Raw genomic sequence first — 21,263 nt, 5'->3', positions numbered from 1 at the left:
GTATGACCCCAAAGACAGCTTTTGTTTATATTCTTCTGAGAGTGTCTGTAATACAAAACTACAATTCCACATTTCAATATGTAGGGGTTCAAGCACGTAGCGCTGAAACCCTGTTGTAATTGTTAGAATGGTCTCGGATCAGCGATCCATGTAAAACTAATCGTGCTGACGAAGCCGTAAGTCGTAGAGTCTTGAAACTTGGAGAGATGGTAGTAATCACACCGCCTACAACATGACCAAGGCTCACCCCAATTGGCCTGACAGGGGCACTGCAGTGAACAAAAGTACAAAATCGCTTATGTCTCCTAAATATGTCATTGAAATTCTTGGCTCATGGTGGACAAAACGCAGATTCGTGAGCCTGGTGAAATTTCCAGGTATTTAGCATTTTTTGAAAAACCTACTTTTGCGAACTAGTCCTAGGCTTTTCACCCGATCGGAACTAAACCAGTGCAGAAAGATTCTCCAGAGAGTGAATATCATTAATTATCAAAAAAATGTTTAACTTTTAGCTCACTGTTGCAAAGGGATGGGAAAATGTTTTAAAGGGGCTGGACCACTTTTAATAAAACGTCTATAACTCCTGAATGGAATGAGATATCTTCGACAAACTCAGAACACTTAAGTGCGCAATCTGAGGTCACAGGGAAATAAATCATGGAGCTTGGCCACTTGGTGGTACTATTTATTTATATATATATATTCTGAACAATGCAATAGGATTTTTGTGGAGCAGGCAGAGCGATTCAGAATATCAGCACTTTTTGCTGCTTGTCAATCAAGTCAACGGGCCAGAACTTAAAGTTCATTAGCCTAACTGGTTTGTAGTATCTTGGCACATTAATATGGAATTATATTCAAACGTGGTCACAGAGTGTGATTTTCATGGCTTATTGCTTTATTGCTTAATACACTATATGTCAAGCCCAAAGCAGCTACTAATGTTGTTAACTTCAAATAAAGATCAGTGTGTGTGTGGATAGATAGATAGATAGATAGATAGATAGATAGATAGATAGATAGATAGATAGATAGATAGATAGATAGATAGATAGATAGATAGATAGATAGATAGATAGATAGATAGATAGATAGATAGATAGATAGATGGATGGATTCGCTTCATGTGTAGTGGGTTGGTGACAAGAATGTATATATTTCTGGAAAATCCCATTGCATGATGGAGATGAGCCAAATAAGAGGCATAAGCCGGATAAGAGGTTACGGAACCCACAGAAAATGCTTGAGAGGGGCAGATAGATGTGTTTATATCTACAGGCTTGAGAGTGTGATGTTGAGGCAGATTATTGAGCTCATGCATACAGCTCCGCTGTGATCTGTTTCACAGTTGGTGCTGCTGTATGCCTCACTCGTATTTGCCCTTCCTTTTTTCTCTGATCAGTGCTTCTCTTTGCTGGGCTTCATGCACCACACTGTTCGTCCACCTATCTTAAAACCCAAGGGCTTCCAGCTGTTTCTGTTTTTTATAATACTGCTCACACATATAAAAAGCATGCTCACCAGAATAAAACTTCAGATCAAAACTGCCTCATATCAGCCATCTGTTAAGCCCAGGTGGTTTATCTTTTTAGTCTTGTATACACTTATCTAACATGCTGAGTTAGAGAGCTATGAAAATAGTTTTAATTGCAAAAATCGTTGCATGTACAACAGTTGGTGTGGCCTAGTGGTTAAATATATGGGATAGCAAGCATTTGTGGATCTAATCCCAATATAGAAGTATAAGCAAAGTGGTCACCATTGTGCACTGCAACTGAAAATGACATGTTCAAACTTTTTTTCTTATTACTTTGTCTTAATACTAGTCTTGTTGAAAAGTATTGCAAGTAGACTCACAGAGGACACCCTTTCACTCTGTTGTTTTAGGTGTGTGATATGCTGCAAACTGCTCCATTTACGTTTCTTTGTCTCCAACCTGCAAACATTTCACACTTTTGCCCCATGTGAGCCTCAAGCATCTGCCACTAATCTCTTGTTGAATGTGCTTCTATAAAAAAAAAAAACACTCTTTAAAAATGATCTTATGTGCAATTTTTTTGGCCAAATTATTCGTAAAAGCTAATCACATTTGAAAACAAGTGAATGTAAGGGCTGTAAACAATGTTAGGACAAGTTCTAATCCACATGATTTACTGAATACTTGATGTTGCATATTTAAGAGCTTTTATTTTGCATGATTGATTTGTTCTTCTGATACAAACACGTATTCTACTATCGGCAGAACATTTCTGTAATAAAACAATGATTCTCATTATCTGATCAATATTAAATATGTAACCCTGGACCACAAAACTTAGGTATGTCTGAAGTAGCACGGCTATATTTGTAGCAATAGCCAAAAATACATTGTATTGGTCAAAATTATGGATTTTTCTTTTATGCCAAAAATCATTAGGAAATAAAGTAAAGATCGTATTTTGTAAATTGTGTACCATAAATATATCAAAACTTATTTTTGATTAGTAATATGCATTGCTAAGAACTTCATTTGGACAACTTTAAAGGTGATTTTCTCAATATTTTGTTTTTTTATTATTATTATTTATTTATTTTTTTTGGCAAGATTCCAGATTTTATCTTGGCCGAATATTGTCCTACCCTAACAAAAGGCCTTATTTATTCAGCTTTCGTATGATGTACATATCTCCATTTCAAACAAATTGACCCTTATGACTGGTTTTGTGGTCCAGGGTCACTTATGATATACCTTTATAATGTTATATAGTTTGTAAATGTTACTATTTTTGACAAAACAGTTCGGTAAATACATATACTGTGTACATAGTTTGCCTCTTGAGAAGTTAAACAAGTGCAGTAGTCCGTAAATTGTCCCACTCAGTAAGGTTAATACACCACTATTAGACCCCCTACTGGTTCCTCTGTCAGCCGTGGGATAGGAGGGGGTTTAGGGGTGTGAGCCAGAGGACCATACACTAATTAAGGTTGTAGAGTAGTGGAGCCCCTTTAAAATTGTTTATAAACCATTAGGGGGAACATGTTCTCCCGGGGATCTGCCGTGCAATTAGAACCAAGGTCAGAGGAACAGCGGAGGGGGAATGGGGCGTACTCAGAACTGCTGCTGTGGACAGAAAGTGGCATTTACACTGGGGCAAATGCTCGCTTTTATTAATTTCCTAAATAAATAGGTGCCTCACGAGGCCCTTTGTCAGTATAATGCACCTTCAGTGATATTAATGAACCTCTTGCTTATTTAGCCTATTTTTTCCCTCTCTGGCTTCCTCTCTCTCCTTTTTTTCCTCTCTCTGTATGCCAACTTAAAAGAAAAAAAGAAATGGAACCATTTGCGACCATTTTGCACCTTGCGGCTCTTGGGGGTTGGTGTCAAATGCAGAAACGGAACGTGTGAAATTGGTTAAAGAAGGGAGAAAGGGAATTGTTAATCATTCATTTACTAAAGAGAAGCAAATGTTGTTGTATTTTGTCCCAGTTTCCATTAGGAGACCCCTCAATGTATTAAAACCTATGGCGTTCAGTGAGTTGCGTAACCAACAAAGACTAGAGGTAAACAGTCCCTGTTGTATTTCCCAGAGATCGGGCCTGTAGGTAATCTATCCATTTTATTATCTCGCTCATCTGTTTTTCCCCCCATCCTAGATCGTGCTTAAACAGCCAGGACAAATTAATTGCCAGCGGAGCTTACGATTTTCTGATAATCAGATAAATATTTGCATGCAATGGTGGCACACACTAAAGCAAATGGGGCCTGAGGCCTTAACAATTTGATTTGGCCAATTGGTCCCCCGCTTCGTCGGAACAGTTTATTGACTGGAAGTGCAGAGCTGCAGATTGCATCGACACATGCTCAGACAGTTGCCTGCCAGCCTATTCTTCCATCTCTTACACAGTTAGCATTGATTAATGCTTGATCTTTGATGCTTATGCCAAGTCAAGTTCCAGCCTTCAACACATGATCTTTGAAGTGTCTACGCTGGATGTCAGACCTCTTGCCGGAAATGCGTCCTGTGGTTTTTTTGTGAATTTTCCGGCGGACCCTAGGGGTTGTCGGAGAATACAGATGAAGTAGTCCACTTTCATCCTTATCAGATGGGCACCTCTCAGAGCAAAGGGTTTGAGATGTCCTTCACTCTTGCATGCTGAGACCAGTGATACTACAACATAGCAGCCAGACAGATACCAATACCATCTCAGCAGCGCTCTTGAGACACTCAGACTTGTCGCCGCAATCTGTTTTTTTCTTTTTCACACTCTTTTTCTCTCTCTGTGAAGTACACAGTACTGGACCAGTGTGTAATTTTATTTGTTTCCCCCTGGGCCGACACGGCCCTGTGCACAGTCAAGCTATTTTCTGAACTGTTGTTTAAGCAAGAGGGGGCTATTGTCTCATATTTTGGCTCGGCGCATGAGGGATAATATGACTCGGAGCAGATACGGCGACCGTGTGCAAAAGATGCACGTGTGTATCGGTCTTGCACAAGGGCTGCAGCAGGGGCCGCTCTTTTGTTTTAGGAGGCTGTGTTATCCTCCTGCCCCCCTGCCAATTATATTCAATCAGCCACTCTTGAGGAAGTGGCAGCAGGAAAAGCTTGAGTTTTCTGCTTGGCTGCTGCTCTCTCCTGTCCCTGTTTTACTGACAGCCGTATGCCTCCGTCGCAGCTCACTGAGCCCCTCAGTCAGATGTCTGATAGTGCAGCCTGTCGCTCATCTTCTTCCTGCCACATAACATCCCTCATTAACTCTTTTCTAAGCGTGCACATGCAAAGTACTAAACTCATGAACCATACCTTTAATAGACAAATCCATCAGCCCCTGGCCACAGAAACATAAGTATGATGCACGTTGGATAAATACACCACATCAAGTGTATTTTCTTGTCTATCAAGATAATGTAAAGGCTACGCCATCAAATGAATTGAAGAGACAGATGTTAAGCAACCAAACATGATAATTCTGTCAATCATTCACCAATCATTCCATCTGCAAAAGCTCTTAAATCTTATCTACATTCTATTCAGCTTGATGCACTGCACTGGATTTGGTTCGAGTGTCTTGCAACTGAAAATGTCTTGCACCAATTCAAATGTGTTTAATGGAGAATGTAAGATGAGATCTTTAGAGTAATTGTATGTCTTCAGAATACTTTGAATATAGCACATTAGACCTATAGTCTGCTTATATGGTGTAGTTTTTATGTATTTTGGAGTTTGACAGTTATGGTGAGTAATCTTCAAATTGCCCTTCTGTATCCCACAGGGGATGGAAACATTGGTTTGTGACAACACAAAAGTGAAGTAAACAATTGCGGAATTTTCATTTTTTCACTTGAGTGAACTATTCTTCTGAAGCCGCTATGACTGACAAAGAAAAAAAGACTATTGTCGATTTTAAAGAGTAAACTAGGGAAGCAGTGAATGCAGACGTTGAAAGGTTCAGAAGATAAGCTTATGATCCTGGATGTTCAAATTCTGCATTGGTGGGTTATTTCTGATCCAGCTTCGCCTGGAAGAGCAGAAGCGATTGAGGCAGGAAAAGAGGACTGCTTAGACTAATGGAAAGGCATCAGCAGCCACAGAGAAAGTGTAAAAGCCCTCTCCTCTCCATGAATAACACAAAGCTGAGCTGTTATTATGTGCTCTGGTTATCATGGGTCGTCATCACAGCGCCAATCCTTTCAGCAGGCTTGTTGTTTGCATCAAGCAGATCTTTCCACAAGTTCTTATCAAAGGGCAGGAATTCATCTCCTCAGATTTACAGTTATTTATCTCCTCAGATTTACAGTTATTTATCTCACTTATTTACAGAAAAAGTCACCACCTCCTTCTGTTGATCTATCATCTTTTTTGCCTTTATTCTTTTTCATCTAGTGAAGGAGAAATCTTTCCCTTTGTGGGTAGTGGGAGATTAGTAATCTACTGAAGGTGAGTGATGGATGTTTTGGAGAGTGTAACATGGTTCAGCTAGGAAGCTTCAGTCACTTTAGTAGATCAAAGATGGACTGCGCAAAAAAAGATGCCACAAAGCTTCAACTTGTTCAGCAGCCAAAGCTTTAAACAAATCCCTTAAAAAGACGATGCTTTCTAAAAAGCACCGAGCGGGATATTTAGCACCTGCTTGTATCATCAGAGCTCTTCTTCCTGTCACAGCATGTTATATAGAGGTGCCAGCCAAACCCTTCTTACTTCTCCTTCTCAAGAATGTAGAATCTTCTCGGCTCAGTTCAAAGCTGGTTAATGATATTGCTGTGGATACTGGATTGTTTACAGCTCCCAGGGTCCAGTGTGTAAGAGCACCTGCACTTCATTAAAGCACGGGTGCTTTAATAATGCAGATGTAATTACGGAGGTCTCTGGGCAGGCTTAATGCATGCTTAAGACTGACCCACTCTTCCTGCCTCAGAGGTAATTGCATTGCATACATGTGTCGCCAGAACATGACATACAAGGAGAGAGAGAAAGAGGCATTTAACTTGTTTAGCTCTTGCTATCCAATGGATTTCTTATCAGATGTTGTCTCCAGGGCAATTCTACAGAGTTAAAGCAATGAAGAAACAACAAAATTAAACTGGAGGTCGCTTTACGCCCTGCTTTCAGTTGGAGTGTTGTTGGAGTCAGTTTTGCCTGTTAGCATACACTAGGAAGGACTCATGTCAAGAGTTGTGTTGCTGGGTTTCTTTTTCTGCAGTGTCATGCAAAGAGCTCTGCAAACGGCAAAATTAAATTTGACCGAGTACACTTCTCATGTATTAAACAACAAACATGGAATAGGGATACGATATCAATAAAGTCCTCATGTTCTAGGAGGAAACCAATCAAAAGCATCCAGAAACTTTATATAAGGAACACATCAAAATTTAAGTTTTCATTCAATGGTAATTTTTTTATTTTTCTTGTTGAAACTTCCAAAGAGATCAGTTTATGTGCATTGAATATTAGTCAAGAAGCGAAATTAAACTGATAGTGCCAGGTTTGGCTCAGTATCCCAATGGAGTGTTGTTTCGGAGTCAGTTTTGACCGGTAACATGCACTTAGCACTTGGTAGGTATGCAGGAGTTGGAGCCAAGACTTTGCCCATGAGATGCCCTTGTAATATGTTCTCAGATCTGACCTGATTGTGACTGCATCTCGAATCGTGACTCTCACCCCTTTCCCCACAGCCTGACCACTTTGCCCTAACTCTCAGGGACTCCTGCAGAGATAGATTAGCCCAGCATAGAGTGTTAATGTTCACTGAGCCACAAGCATCCTCCAGGGTCAGTGCTCCAGCTGAAGATTAGGTGTAGACCTGCGAAAGTAGGCCAAGCACGGACTCGGCTGCCGACGCCCCATCTGTTTCAGTGCCGCCTCATTGTGCTGCCCCTTTAAAGTCATGTTTCGAGGTCACTGCAAAGAGAAGGCGGCTGGTTTTAATGGTCGGGATCCAGCTATTCATGTATTCATCTAAGGCACCTCTGGAGCGCCGAGGCTGCACATCTGAGCCTGAAGGACAGCTGAAATTGTTTATCGGTTAATGACTTCTCTCCCCTCGCGGGTGTTTGCCGCCTCAGCTGCTCCCAGGCTACATTAAAGCATCCTGCCTCTCTGAAGTCTCATCAAAGGTGGAGCCGTAGACCTACTCACATAGTGCAGAATATCTGTCTGTCCACCTTTGCAAGTTGAAGACTGATTGTGAAAACCCTTCTCTTTGTTCAGTCCAGGGTATTTGCACTTGTTGGGGTTGCCAAGACACAGAGGACCATGATATTTGGCAAGCAATTAGGTGATTGTCCAAAGTGTATAATTAACTCTCCTGCAATCATTACCTCTTGACAAATTTTGGATCCCTCAAAGAGCCACTTAGAGGTTGATCCAGTGAAAATTGATTGGAGTAAAAAACGATCGAGATAATACTGATATCAGTGCAATTTGATGCAAAGGAAAAGGCTAGCTAGCCATTTGAATGCAGTCTCTATACAATTACGGATCTCTTTTGGCACTACAGTAAATGTACTTACGCTTCAAGAGTTCGTATGAAGGTGTCCCCATTAGGTATAATATAACTCAGACTGCTTGATAAGGTGTCACCATTATTGTCACTCACACTGTCATCTCTCCATTTGTCCATTGATGTTATCCATTCTCATGGTCATTATGACAGTAATTTTAATGTTAAATGTCATCTAAAAATTAGGAGCAGCTTCTGTCTAGCCATGCATTCCAGTAAATGAGTATTAGAGAGTAAAAATGTAGACAGTGAAGGTTGAAAGCAAAAGTGCAAGACTATCCTAAAACTTCCTATGTGTTTTTTGTTCATTTTTTTGGCTGTGGTCTGTCCTACACACACATTTATATGACCTTCCAAGTTATGAACTTGCTCTGTCATATGCTACATCTTTTCCTCACACAGTTTGGTTTAGGGAGGTGATTTCACAGCAGGTATTATTGGACCTGTTTACGGCTGAATGTCCCTCCTGTGTACGCATACATGCACACTCCGTCTGTTATTTTGTTTGCACATATACCTCTTTCACATCAGCAGTTTTATTGCTGTGAATGATGGGTCTTCAGGCTTCTGTTGACTATATCCATGCCTGACAATCTCAGCATAGCAAGCCACCCAATTTATCACCCCTAACCCACTGCTTGCTTTACGCTGGCTCTCGACAGCTGAAACTGTGCTTCGTTCCTATGGGTGGTATTGCTAGGCTAAATTTCCTCCAGCGGGAGAGCAGAGGGAATCCCACTGAGGCTTGGGGAGTGATAGAGGTGGGTGGGGGTCTCTTAAGTAGCTGTCTGGTCAAGAAGGGTCTTTTAACGTAGGCTGAAATGAATGTGGTAATTAAGCTGCACTGTGGGCCACAGGACCTTGATGAATATTATCACTTAATTATAGGATCACTATTCCCAGCACGCAGTTGAGCTCTACTAGCACACAATTTCTTTCCCAATGCGGATGGGCGGTGGTGCATGCATTTGTGCATACATATGCATATGTATGGGATGTGTTCACAGTGTGTGCTAGTTCCAAGATATTGTCTAGCCATTAGTTTACCAACCAATTGTTGCACTAGAAACAAGACAAAAATAACATTGGTATAACTCTTGAATTCCTAAGTAACAGTTTTAAAACAATGAGTAACACTGCTTCATTTATGAAGATTTATAAATAGTAACTGCCATAAACATCTAATAATTATTAGTCATTATAAGTTTAGACCAGTTACTTTACATGATTCTATGCCAATGTTACTCATTACATGTTTATGACATCGGTGTGAACTTACATGGCTCGTCATACTCTTGAACTTGTAACAAGTATTATCGTAAACTCATACTCATAATAACATTATCATAAACAACTCAACAAGTAACAGTGTTATAAACTTGTAAATTGACTGTTTGATTGACAGGCGATTATGACCAATCATAATGCCAAAACTGCCATTTTTGTTTGTCAAACAAACCAGACAGGAGAGTATAATAATGTCAGTGGACTTAAACTTGAAAAATACTGTATATTGATGTCTTTCCACAGTTGAAACAAGATACCATTTATGTTTATTTCATGCTATAACTAGTAAAGAGGAAAAGATGATTGGTTCATGTTAGGGATGTGACATGAAAATCAGAAAACACAATGGAACCAAATAAATAAGAAACAAATGTTCTTCCAATGAGCTTGCAAAATCACCTTTTAGATAAACGGCAACAGTCAGCAGGCCTTTCAAAATGCAAAATAGTTTTTAAAACGTGCTTTTGTTTAGAAACTACGGTCCCACTTTACATTAGGTGGCCTTAACTACTATGTACTTACATTTAAATTAATCATTTGGTACAATGTACTTATTGTGTACATACATGTTTTTACATTGTACTTATCTTTTTTAAAAAACCTATATGTAATTACATTTGTAATTCATTTCTGTAATTACCACTGTTGACCCATCCCTTACACCCTAACCCACCCTTAAACCTACCCATACCACCAAACTTGTCCCTAACCTTACCCATATCCCACCTTAATAGAAGCAAAAGTGTTTTGCAATGCAATATGGCCACATTAAGTACATTGTACTTATTTTTTTGATGTAAGTACACAATAGTTAAGGCCACCTAATATAAAGTGTGACCGAAACTACAATATTTTTCCTCTTTTGCTTGGTTTCCTTTGCTTTTTAATAGCTTGTAAATGCCTGTGTGCATTTTACTTTTACTTTGTAATTTGCTGCAATTTGGCATCAATTGACTGAATTGACAATAAAACAAAAACAGTATGACAAACTCACTTATATTAAACATAGAATGATTAATTTATTACCAAAACGAATAAAAATGCACCATAGTATAGGTCCAATATAAAATAACAAATAACGTCTACTAATTGTAATTATAAAACATACTAAAAATAAGCAAACACGATGGAACCAAATAAATAAGAAACTCATGTTCTTCCAATGAGCTTCCAAAATCACCTTTTAGATGAAAGGCAACAGTCAACAGGCCTTTCAAAATCCAAAATATTTTTAACATGCGCTTTTGTATTTTGTTTCGAAACTAAGTCTTTTGCTGAATCTTTTTCACCTCACTCATTGGGCAAATATGAGTAGAGTTTTTAAGTTTCTCATCTTTCTCTCTTTTCCCTCAAGGACAACTACACCTTCGCCCAGCCTGGGATCCAGAGGAAAGTGAAGGCACTGGAGGAACTGGTCAGCCGGATTGATGGTGCGTACCTTTGGTGAAGCACACCCTACTTAGCTCCGTACTCTCCTTTTTTCTGCCTGTGTCCTCTCTCTCTCTCTCTCTCTCTCTCTCTCTCTCTCTCTCTCTCTCTCTCTCTCTCTCTCTCTCTCTCTCTCTCTCTCTCTCGCTCTCTCTCTCTCTCGCTCTCTCTCTCTCTCGCTCTCTCTCTCTCTCTCTCTCTCTCTCTCTCTCTGACTAACCTATACCCCCCAGCCCCCTTCAGCTGCAGTGTCAGCCCCAATCAGTGCACCAGTGCTTTGGCCTTTAGTGGAGAGCGCTCGCTGCTCTGGCCAGGAAAGCAAAAGGCACTGGAGCATAAGCCTCTCTCATTACTTTCTATTAGGTGGCCGTAATCAGAATTCAATGCCCATTTCTCGGAGACAGGAAGCCCTCTCCTCTCCTCCCGCACGAGGCCTCTATCTCCTCAGCCTGCATTAGACCCAATGATTGCTTTAATTTCTGAGAGAAAGACTGCAGTCAGAGCATATTGTTGATGTTTTTACCCCACTCACTTTGTGTCTATGTGGCAAATAGAGAGAGACTGTGTGTGTTTCATTCTCATCAGTTTTTACGCTATATATAGAGCTGCTTGTTCTTTCCTCCACTTCTGTTTTGATTGCCTGCTCGATTCTATACTTTTGTTCCAGCAGAAGCTTTTCTGTCTCTTCCAGTTTGATTATTCAGTTATTTATGGGACCTGTCAGAGAGAAATAAGGTTGAAAAGTAGCTGATCACAACATAATTTTGGCTTTTCCACTAAGGAAATTTTACCTTTTTCCAGACAGAAAGACAACCTTTGGCTAATGTGCTTTACCCACATCTGTCTCCACCGAAAAACAAGGTGTACTGCTCTGAAACCTGCTAAAACTAGATGCTCCTCTAGTTTGCATCAGTCTTGCGGTTTTGAATCAGGTAATTTGATGTATTTCACAGAGACAAGCACATTAACATTGGTTTAATGAGCCTGGAGAGTGAGCATTATCAGTTGAAGTCTTTGTACTCTGGCTTGTTCTTGAGTAACCTTCACATTGTCAGGCTCCAGAGCTTTTCGCCTGTCACATTTATTGTGTTAAGCCACTCTTGATTACAGATAATGTCTTCTATTAGACATTCAAATGGGGTTTGGAAGTGCTTTGCAAAGAAACCAATGAAAGGGAACAATTGATATTTAAGATTCATGCATACAACGCTTGCCATTTTTTATTTTTTATTCTTCAGTAGTTTTCAGCTAAACACTAACTTATGCTTTGTGAGTAATTATGAAGGATACAGTTAATGACTCTGCTGGATATGTGTGTACTGTAACTGTTCCTTGCTAGTTACTGTTTTAATGTTATTATTACTGTAGTCATGACGTAATATCACACTTTTACTAATATGTTCAGACATTTGCTAATATCAAATTAAATAAACAATGTATTGTTTTAAATTATGTACTCAGAATTATGAATGTTAGCATTGTGACTGAACAGTTTCCAAATTACCTGCACTAATGGCTTTATAAAAATACACTGATTAGTAGTTTTATTAGTTGGCCACATGATTATCGTTTCAAAATATGGAGGAGTGTGCAAGTATATGAACTATTCACAAATGTTTTGATTGTAAGGACTGTCACAACTCTTCCTAACCAGAAGCGATAAGATTCAAACAACAAGCAGTTTGACAAATATTTTGACTAGATGTGACATGGCTATAAAAAAACCTTTACGTAATTTTCAAGAGCTGAGGTAAATTATCTGTTGTCACTTTCATTATGGCTGTTAAAGTCATATACAATTCTAAACAAAGATGGGAGTTTTTGACACACCCAAACTGTATTAAACAGGAGTGTACAGAGTACGCATGCGGATCACAAAGATAGACAAGACAAGCATTTGTGGTTAAAAAGTTTATAAATATTAATTTATTTAAGAAAAGACCTATCGTTTCGCAAGATAAGACTCTTATTCCTCGGCTGGGATTGTTTAGAGCCTTTTTAAACTGCATTTAAACTGCATTTTGAAAGTTCAAACTCACAGGCACAATTGAAGTCTACTATATGATGAAAATTCCTGAAATGTTTCCCTCAAAAAACAATTTCTTTACGACTGAAAAAAGAAAGACCTGAAAATCTTGGATGGGTTAGTAAATTATCTGTAAATGTTTTGTTCTGGAAGTGAACTAATCCTTTAACTTGTGTTCCAAAGATGAACGAAGGTCTTAAACAATTTCTTTGGCAGAGCAAAAATAAATAATGCAACTGGTAGCATTATCTAAAATGCAAGTTTCTGAATATAGACTTCTTGTTTATTGAACCGTTGGATAAAAGCAATATCACATTCCCAATCACGCTCTCAGCACTCATGCCAGAACAGATGCTCAAACAGAAATGAGGTTCTTGCGAGAGAAGTTTAGATGCCAAACACCTCTTTCACATTTCCCATTACTCCTTCATTTTAGTTAATCTACTCTGATCAAACCTAATTTGATCGAGTCAATTGGGTGGGGATTTCTTGTCCACATCAGATAATCACTTCTCTTGATTTAGTCCTATGGGTCAGTGTGCTGTGTTCACAGCATAAATCATTTGGTTCGACTTGGTAGGACAAGACGCAAATAGCAATAGTATGTTTTAATACTTGCCACCTGGGCCAACAGGGACAACATGCCAAGAAAACAGGGTCACAACAAAAAAGCTATTGGATTCCAAAGGCAGATACTCTGCAGTCAGCTGAGTGAAAGTTACAGCGTTCTTACAAAATGCAACAAGGCCTTAGAATCTCAGTTGGAAGTTAATGCAGCAAGGTCAAAGTGCGCTTATCCTTGCATCTTTAATGTATGACGGCTCTCTTCCCAGCCTTTATCTTGTCCTCTGAACAGCCCCCACTCTGTTTGGGTTGCACTTTCCATATATAAAAGATGTGCCAGAGAGGGAGTGTGTAATTGCTGGTTGCCAGAGAGCTGGGTTTCTGCCATGCTCATCTTCATCAGGCTGCCTGGATTACTGTCGCATTATTTCCAAATTTCCCCCTTGTAAGGACGGCACATGTCGACCTTAATCAGGCTGCTCTTAGATCTGGCACTGTCATGGTGTTTTACATCATATTCTCCCCTGTAATAAAGTTGGGGATGTAAATCAATCAGGCGAACCCTTTTTGCACTCTTCTCTTTGCCGGCACGCAGAGGCGCGTAACATGCTTGGTCACTCTCCTGTCCTGAACAGAGGTTACGAAACCTCTTTCAGCACTAATGAGGCTGGGGGTTTAGAACATGCGGCTGCTGGGAAGGTCTGAGCCCAGAACTGCGGTGTAGCGATCAGGGTGCGTGGCGCCACAGACACTTGACGCTCCGACACCTTTGTTCACGGGACATGTTCGTTCTGCCTCTATCGCCATATGGCTCCTCTCAGTCAGGGTACAGCTAGGGCATGTTTGTCAGGGCCCACAGCGGCCCACCGACATGACAGGCATTCCCTGCTGGAAGCTGCCCCTGAACATCAACGAGAAAGGCCGAAGGTCGTCTGACCTCGCAGCTGTGAGCTGTCCGTCCCATCTCGCTTACATCGGCACAGTGTGTTCATGCACACCCAGATGTTCGGATACAGATGCACTGCTCAGGTGCTGAGGTCACGCTTACACAACACCTGCTTTTTTGTTATGGAAGCAGCGCCTTTGAGAGCCACTGGCGGGAATAATGCCAGTAATAAATGCACTGAGGAAAAGAGAAAGAATTGCATCACATACCTGTTTCGAGTTTGGAAACACATCAAAAAGTCATGTGACTCATCTAACTGACTGGTTCTTTTAGAGAAAACGTGGTTAAAGTGGCTATGAAAGTGACTGTTTAAATTATCTTGAGGTATCTTCAGGTTGCAAATTTTTTCCCAAAGAAAAGCCATATTTAGTTTCAACTTGATTGATCAAGCGGTTGCGAAGTTATTATTATTTTTTAAGATGTAGCACCCTTACCTTTAAAGTATTTTGTGCCTTTAAGATAGTAATATGTACCATTTAAGTAAGGTACCCGAGTGACAGATTTGTACTTTTTTTCCTGACAGTGCAGTCTTTTCTGGAAAATTACGATGTCAGGTTTTGTTCGCTGTTTAATGTATTTTCCAGATTTTCCAAATTACATTTGCAGCAACACACCCAAAACCACACACAGCTTGCTTTAAATTTGTTCAGCTTGTTTGGACATTCTGTTTGGTGATATGTGCTTTGTTAATTAGGACTGAAACTAATTATTTTTTTGGTAAATAAACATTCTGACATTATAATCAAATTAAATGAAAAGACCTTAAAAAAACCTTAAAAAAAAGCTAATTAGCTAATGAAAATGATTGTTACGTTATTAATTAAAAAAAGAACACATTTCTGTCTTTGTAAGTTTGAGAGAAAAAAACTGCAAAGCTGGGCTGTGAGAAAAAAAAAAAAAAAAAAAAAAAGCAAATACTTCTAGGTTGTTACTTACTGACCCGAAGCAAAAATACCCATTGCCAAGTCTGATATTCATGTTTCGGATCTGGATCCTGTATAGGTCCGCCATTAAAATGCATATGCAGTGGAAACCGTATTGCTTTATTTAGAAAAACATGTCTAAATCACATCTGGATGACTTTGTAGCATCATTGTGAATAAACATTTCATGAACTAGCATTATATATGGAGTTAGGCTTGAGAAAATTGAGTTGCTTTGCTTGCAGCCTGTGAAAAGTGACTTTCTGTGAAAGTGCAGTAGAGTTTGACTGAAATAGCACGTAATGGCTAATGATACTGGTATGTGCACATATATATAATTTTAAATGTCAGCGCTATAGATGGACTTTCGGTTTTTATTGTCATGGAAACTTCACTCGTGGACTTTGTGCTGGGTTTTGCTGTCAGGTAATCTAAAGAGCAAGAAAGCCATTTCTTTCCACTGAGAACAACATTGCAGAGTGAAAACCTGACATTATAACACCGGTATGCCTGACGTGAGTCTCCAAGGTTTTTTTTATGTCCTTTGGCTGCATGACGCGTATGCAGATGTACTTTCATGCGTAACCCCATGCATTTTGTCATGGTTCATATTTGTCAAACTTTTGCCTGTAGTGCAATGTTGAATTTTACAATGGAGACCTCTTTTTGTCTCGCTGTATTTCGCACTTGGTTCACTGTCTGTTGCTCTCAGTCAAAAAATGAAATGGCTGGTTCTCTGAAGTCATTGTGAGAGATCAAGCTTTCAAATGGCTACATTGATTTCTTTTACATTTCCGTCACCACCAGGCCCTAAGCCTCCTGCCAATTTCCTCACCGTAGAGTGATCCTAGGCTTTAATTATCAGCCTGCTTTTCAAAAGAGCCGCAAGCGTTTTTTATAGGATTTTCACACCATAACCACCTTCAAGATATGGCAATTTCCACTTCCTGTTCTCATAATTATATGCTGTGGTGAAACACCTCAGCCTTTGTTTCTTTAACTTTTACCCACAGTTCTTACATTAATGATACATTGCTACAGGCAATTCATTGATGTATCAATTGGTATATGTACACCTCATATGTCACAATATGAATTGTTAAAGATAGAGAAAAAAAAAAGAAAAAAATATATATATATATTTACATTAACAGTGTAATCAATATTCTGTTTATTAAAGCCTATGAATCATATCAAGTTAGCGTTTTTAAGCATTTCTCATTAATTAAAAAGTATAGCTAAAGACAGTAACAATTTAAACAATAGGTTTTATTTGTGAACTTAAGTTTAGCTGTTCTTTTTAATAGTTAACTTTTAACTAGACCTATTTGTGAGTTTTTTTTTTTAATCATCAGTCTTATTTTGACATTGCAAAGTTGTTATAAGTATGTTAGTTGTATACTTTCTTTTTAAAATCAGTCTTGCCATTAAACTTAATTAATTAGCTATGAAAAAATAATGCAATTAAAATATTTTAATGCAGTTAAAATTTCATTTCATACATTTGGCTTTTGACAAATATGATGCAGGACATCACTACATACATGCAGTTATGTCCTAAAATTTAAGATATTGGTGCAATAAAATGCCCCTGTATGAGTTTTTGTCTCATATTTATATTATTCGATATCACATGAGCAGGTGATTTTGTCTCAAATATCATAAATTTAAATGTAATTTTATAACAACAGTTCAGTAAATAAGTTGATATTGTGTTATATTTTAAACACAGTATTATTTGTTTTTGCTCAATTTTCCAGGGAAAATATTGTCTTTGAAGCCTCCGAGCAACACAGCGGTGTTTAGTTTTTGAATGAATTTGCATTTTGAACAAATCATGTGAACCAGTGATTCAACAGTCCATTCATAAAGTGAACTGTTTACTGAATTCCTGAATTAATCAGCCATATCGAAATGTGTCATAAAGACATTTACCATCACCTGCTGGCATTTTTTTTAGTGTATATTTTCATAAATATAAATACAAATACAAATACAAACATTAAAATGTTGTTTCAAACATTTCTTTTGTGGAACATAAAATACAGTATTTTGAAGACTGCTACCAATGACTTTCATTGTATTAACAAAAAATACTGAGATGTTTCTCAAATCATCTTCTTTTATGTTCCATAGTTTATGCTAGGCCATTGTAGCCTAAATGTTTATGTGTAATAATTTGTATGTTAAATCAAACAAAATATTTCTTTCTAAAGCTACAATTTGTAATGTCTACTTGATACTTTCTCATTTAACACAAAATAGCTTCAAATATTCTTGTTTAGGTATTTCCACAGTCAAAGTGTATTTTGTGATTAATTAGATTAAAAATTTTAACCGACTGACAGCCCTAATCCAAGCATATCATGATGGAGGGCTCTTCTCAAGTGACTTTCCCCCATTCATCTCAATTACCCCCCAGAAAATTCATGGCACACTATAAGGGGGTCTGTTGAAACTGAAAGGGGGGGCAAGGAGACGTAGACTTTCACTGTAGCTTTACCTGCTGGTTGGACAATGTTTCTTTAGAAAAAAAACAACAAGTGATTTATACACTTTTGAATGTTATATTTTGTAATATTGGCATCATTTTATTTTTGTACTATACAGTGCCTTGCGAAATTATTCATACCCCTTCATTTTTTTCACATTTTGTTATGTTGCTGCCTTATGTTAAACTACTTTAAATTACTTTTTTCCCACATCAATCTACACTCCCTACTCCATAATGGCAAAGCAAAAAATAGGTTTTTAACATTTGTGCAAATGTATTAAAAATAAAAAAACTGAAAAGATCCCGTTGCATAAGTATTCATACCCTTTTCTGGGACACTTGAAATTTAGCTCAGGAGCATTCATATTGCTTCTAGATGTTACTACACTTCGAGTGGAGTTAAACTGTGGCAAATTCATTTGAATGAGTATGATTTAGAGACACACACACACCTCTCAAAAAAGGTCTAACAGCTGAAAATGCAAATCAGAGCAAAAACCAGTCCTGAGGTCAAGATAACTGCCTGTAGTAGGGATGCACCGGTTGACCGGCCATAAATCGAAACGGCCGGTTTTTGCATCTAACGCGCGATCGGCAACTGGCCCGTTTTCGTTTTTATCCCGGCCGTTTTTTTTCCGGAAGTGTGTACGCAGGCTACGGCATTCGATTCATTCAGAAACGTGTCACTTGTGTGGAGGTTTTTTTTTAATCTGTGAGCAGGACGTGAAGATTGCAGTCTGCAAAGGACAGCCGCTTTCCTGTGCTCGCTAAAGTTGCGCGAGCGTACCTGTCCTCGCCCTGCACAAGCGCAGACAGCGAACGTTTGTTCAGCTCAGCTTCTCACGTGACAGATGAAAAAAGAAGCAGACTCACTTGTGACAAAGCTGAGATGCTTCTTTTTGTAAAAAACAAAACAAGCATTACTTTACTTTTGAAAAGCCAAAAATAAAAGTCTGTTCTGTTAAGAATGATTATTATTATTTTACATTAAAATGCCTGTTGGCTTACTGTTTTACTTTACTAAAAGCATGTTTTACTTATTAAACTCTATTTAATTTAATGTTTTTTTTTATTTATTTAATTTCAGATGTCAGATGCTATTGATTCAATAGCCAAAGCCAGTTTGGCCTGTTAAATACTAAATAAACATGTTGTTTATGTTGTTTACTTGCATAACTTCTTGTTTTTGAAAAAATCGGAAATCTGTATCGGAATTGGCCAGCTTGCTTGTAAAAAATCGGTATCGGAATTGGCCATGAAAAATCATGATCGGTGCATCCCTAGCCTGTAGAGCTCAGTGACAGACTTGCGTTAAGGCAATGATCTAGGGAAGGGTTCATAAAAAAAATCTGCTGCATTGAAGGTTCACAGAAGCATTATCCATAATGGAAGACTCTAGAAAATGTCTGCCAGCCCCCATCCAAGCTGACAGAGCTTGAGAGGTGAAAAGGTGAGGCAAATAATAGCTGATAATTGCCAAATGCAGATGTGCAAAGCTTGTCACATCATACCTAAAAACACATGAGGCTGTAAAGGTGCCTCAACTATGTACTGAGTTAAGGGTATGAATACTTAGGCAATGTACTTATTTCAGTATTTTATTTTTAATACATTTTTAAAATTTACAATCCATACACCATAATAAAGACAAAGCAAAAACCAGATTTGTTAAATTAACAAATTTATTATTATTATTTTTATTTTTTATTTTTTATTTTTTTATAAATTTGCACAAATGTTAAAAACCTATTTTTTGCTTTGCCATTATGGAGTAGGGAGTGTAGATTGATGTGGGGGAAAAAAGTAATTTAAAGTAGTTTAACATAAGGCAGCAACATAACAAAATGTGAAAAATAATTTCGCAAGGCACTGTAAACTTTTTCTCATCCAATATTTTGAGGAGACACTGCCTCTCTTGCCTCTCTCGGAGGAAACACCCCTGGTATGTATGTATGTATGTATGCATTAATTTATTCATTCATTCATTCTATTATATAGTCAGGACAGACAGCTATTTACTGACAACCAACTGTAACATCTACCACAAATGTATTGCGTATTACTTGCACATTATTTATTGTTTGCCAAAAATGTGCATGTGACCACACAATAATTTGAACAAACTACCATTTTTTTTTAGTTCTTTTTCAGATTTGCACTCCACATAATTTACACTTTACATGACAGTCAGGTGTTATCTTGCCAGAATAAGTTTCATTGTGGGCTTGATCCCTATGCGCAAGAACGCTGATGTTACCCGTGCATGAGTTCTGTGATCAATGACCATGCCCGACATCCCGATCTGCTGAAGTTTCATTGTTCTCAAGCAGCACCTTCATTTTTCAATGTCTTTAAACTGGCTTGGAAATAAGAGTGTGCTCACAATTGAAATTAATACACCGATCACGGCTAGATAAATGAGAATGGAGAGTATAGGCATGAAGTTCCCTTATATGAAGAAGATAAATTGAGTATATAGAAAGAGAAGGGCAAAGATATCTGTAAATCCATTATTCTTTGAGGTCGACTTCGCTTATTATACATGTCTTTTCTATATGTTATGGGAAGATCCCATCAGCAAAACATGCTGGGGGTTGGAAGACTTTCTTGATTATGGGGTGGGCTATTTTGTGAGCCACCCAGCAGACATCTAGAACACCCTAGCAACCACCTGACCATAGTCAAGCAAACTACACAGAATACATTATGCGCAGTGTAATTAGACGCCACATGAAAAGTTTGGAACAAAAGTTTGGTATTTCTTTTTTTTTTTTTTTTAAGAACAAAAAGAAAAGTGCTCACCTTGGTGCTCAGGAACCATTACTTATAATTATCAATGTTGAAAACAATGGGTAGGAAAAGAAATGAAAAGAAAAAAAAAACGAAATGCCTTTGTTCAGCAAGAATGCATTACATTGATCAAAAGTGACAGTAAAGATTTAAAATGTTACAAAAGGTTTCTATTTCAAATAAATTCTAAAACTGTATCACAGCTTCCAGAACAGATTATGATGATGATAAATTCACAAGAATCAATTCCTTTCTAAAAAAAAAAATATATTAAAATGAAAAACAGTTATTTTAAATTGTAATGATATTTCACAATATTGATGTTTTTTTTTACAGTATTTTGATCATTCTTTCAATCAGTCATATATATATATATATATATTGCTTTAATCAAATTACATCATGTCTGGCCAGGTTAATATTATGCAATATTATGATTAAGATTTTTTATAAATTACTTTTTTTTCTCTCTCTCTCTTTGGTTGTTGAATATGAGGAATGTTCCTGTCTCTCTCTCTTTCTCTCTCTTGTTTCATGTCTCTTTACCGCTCACACTCCACTCTCATTAGGAAACCAAACACACTATTGTCACTGTACGCTTTCAGTTCGTTCGAGGGCTTGTAGTAATTAGCAGTCGTATTAGACGATAGCCCATAAGAGTTGTTTAACGCTAAAACAATTCTGTTCGTCAGAAGCGCCCCAGAACGTGAACACTGTTTCCTCTTATCTCGTCTGTTTTGTATGAATACATTGAGGTTCATCAGCATGCAAATTGCTCAAGGTGAATTTATTTATGTAAATGAGGACACAATGTGGGCTTTTTCA

General features: G+C 38.1%; 1 protein-coding gene across 1 annotated transcript in view; it reads left to right on the top strand.

Annotated features, from left to right (window-relative positions):
* The window catches only part of tbc1d22a (TBC1 domain family, member 22a), a 178,075-nt gene that overhangs the window by 92,855 nt on the left and 63,957 nt on the right, over positions 1–21,263 (top strand). The window contains exon 10 of the mRNA XM_073837817.1: positions 10,622–10,697. Coding sequence (XP_073693918.1) covers positions 10,622–10,697 — 76 coding nt within the window. The remainder of the gene's footprint in view (positions 1–10,621; positions 10,698–21,263) is intronic.

Source organism: Garra rufa, chromosome 4 (assembly GCF_049309525.1).
Source record: "Garra rufa chromosome 4, GarRuf1.0, whole genome shotgun sequence".
In the NCBI taxonomy this organism is placed as follows: domain Eukaryota; kingdom Metazoa; phylum Chordata; class Actinopteri; order Cypriniformes; family Cyprinidae; genus Garra; species Garra rufa.
The sequence above is the reverse complement of the archived record's forward strand: the minus strand, read 5'-3'. Positions and strand labels throughout refer to the sequence as shown.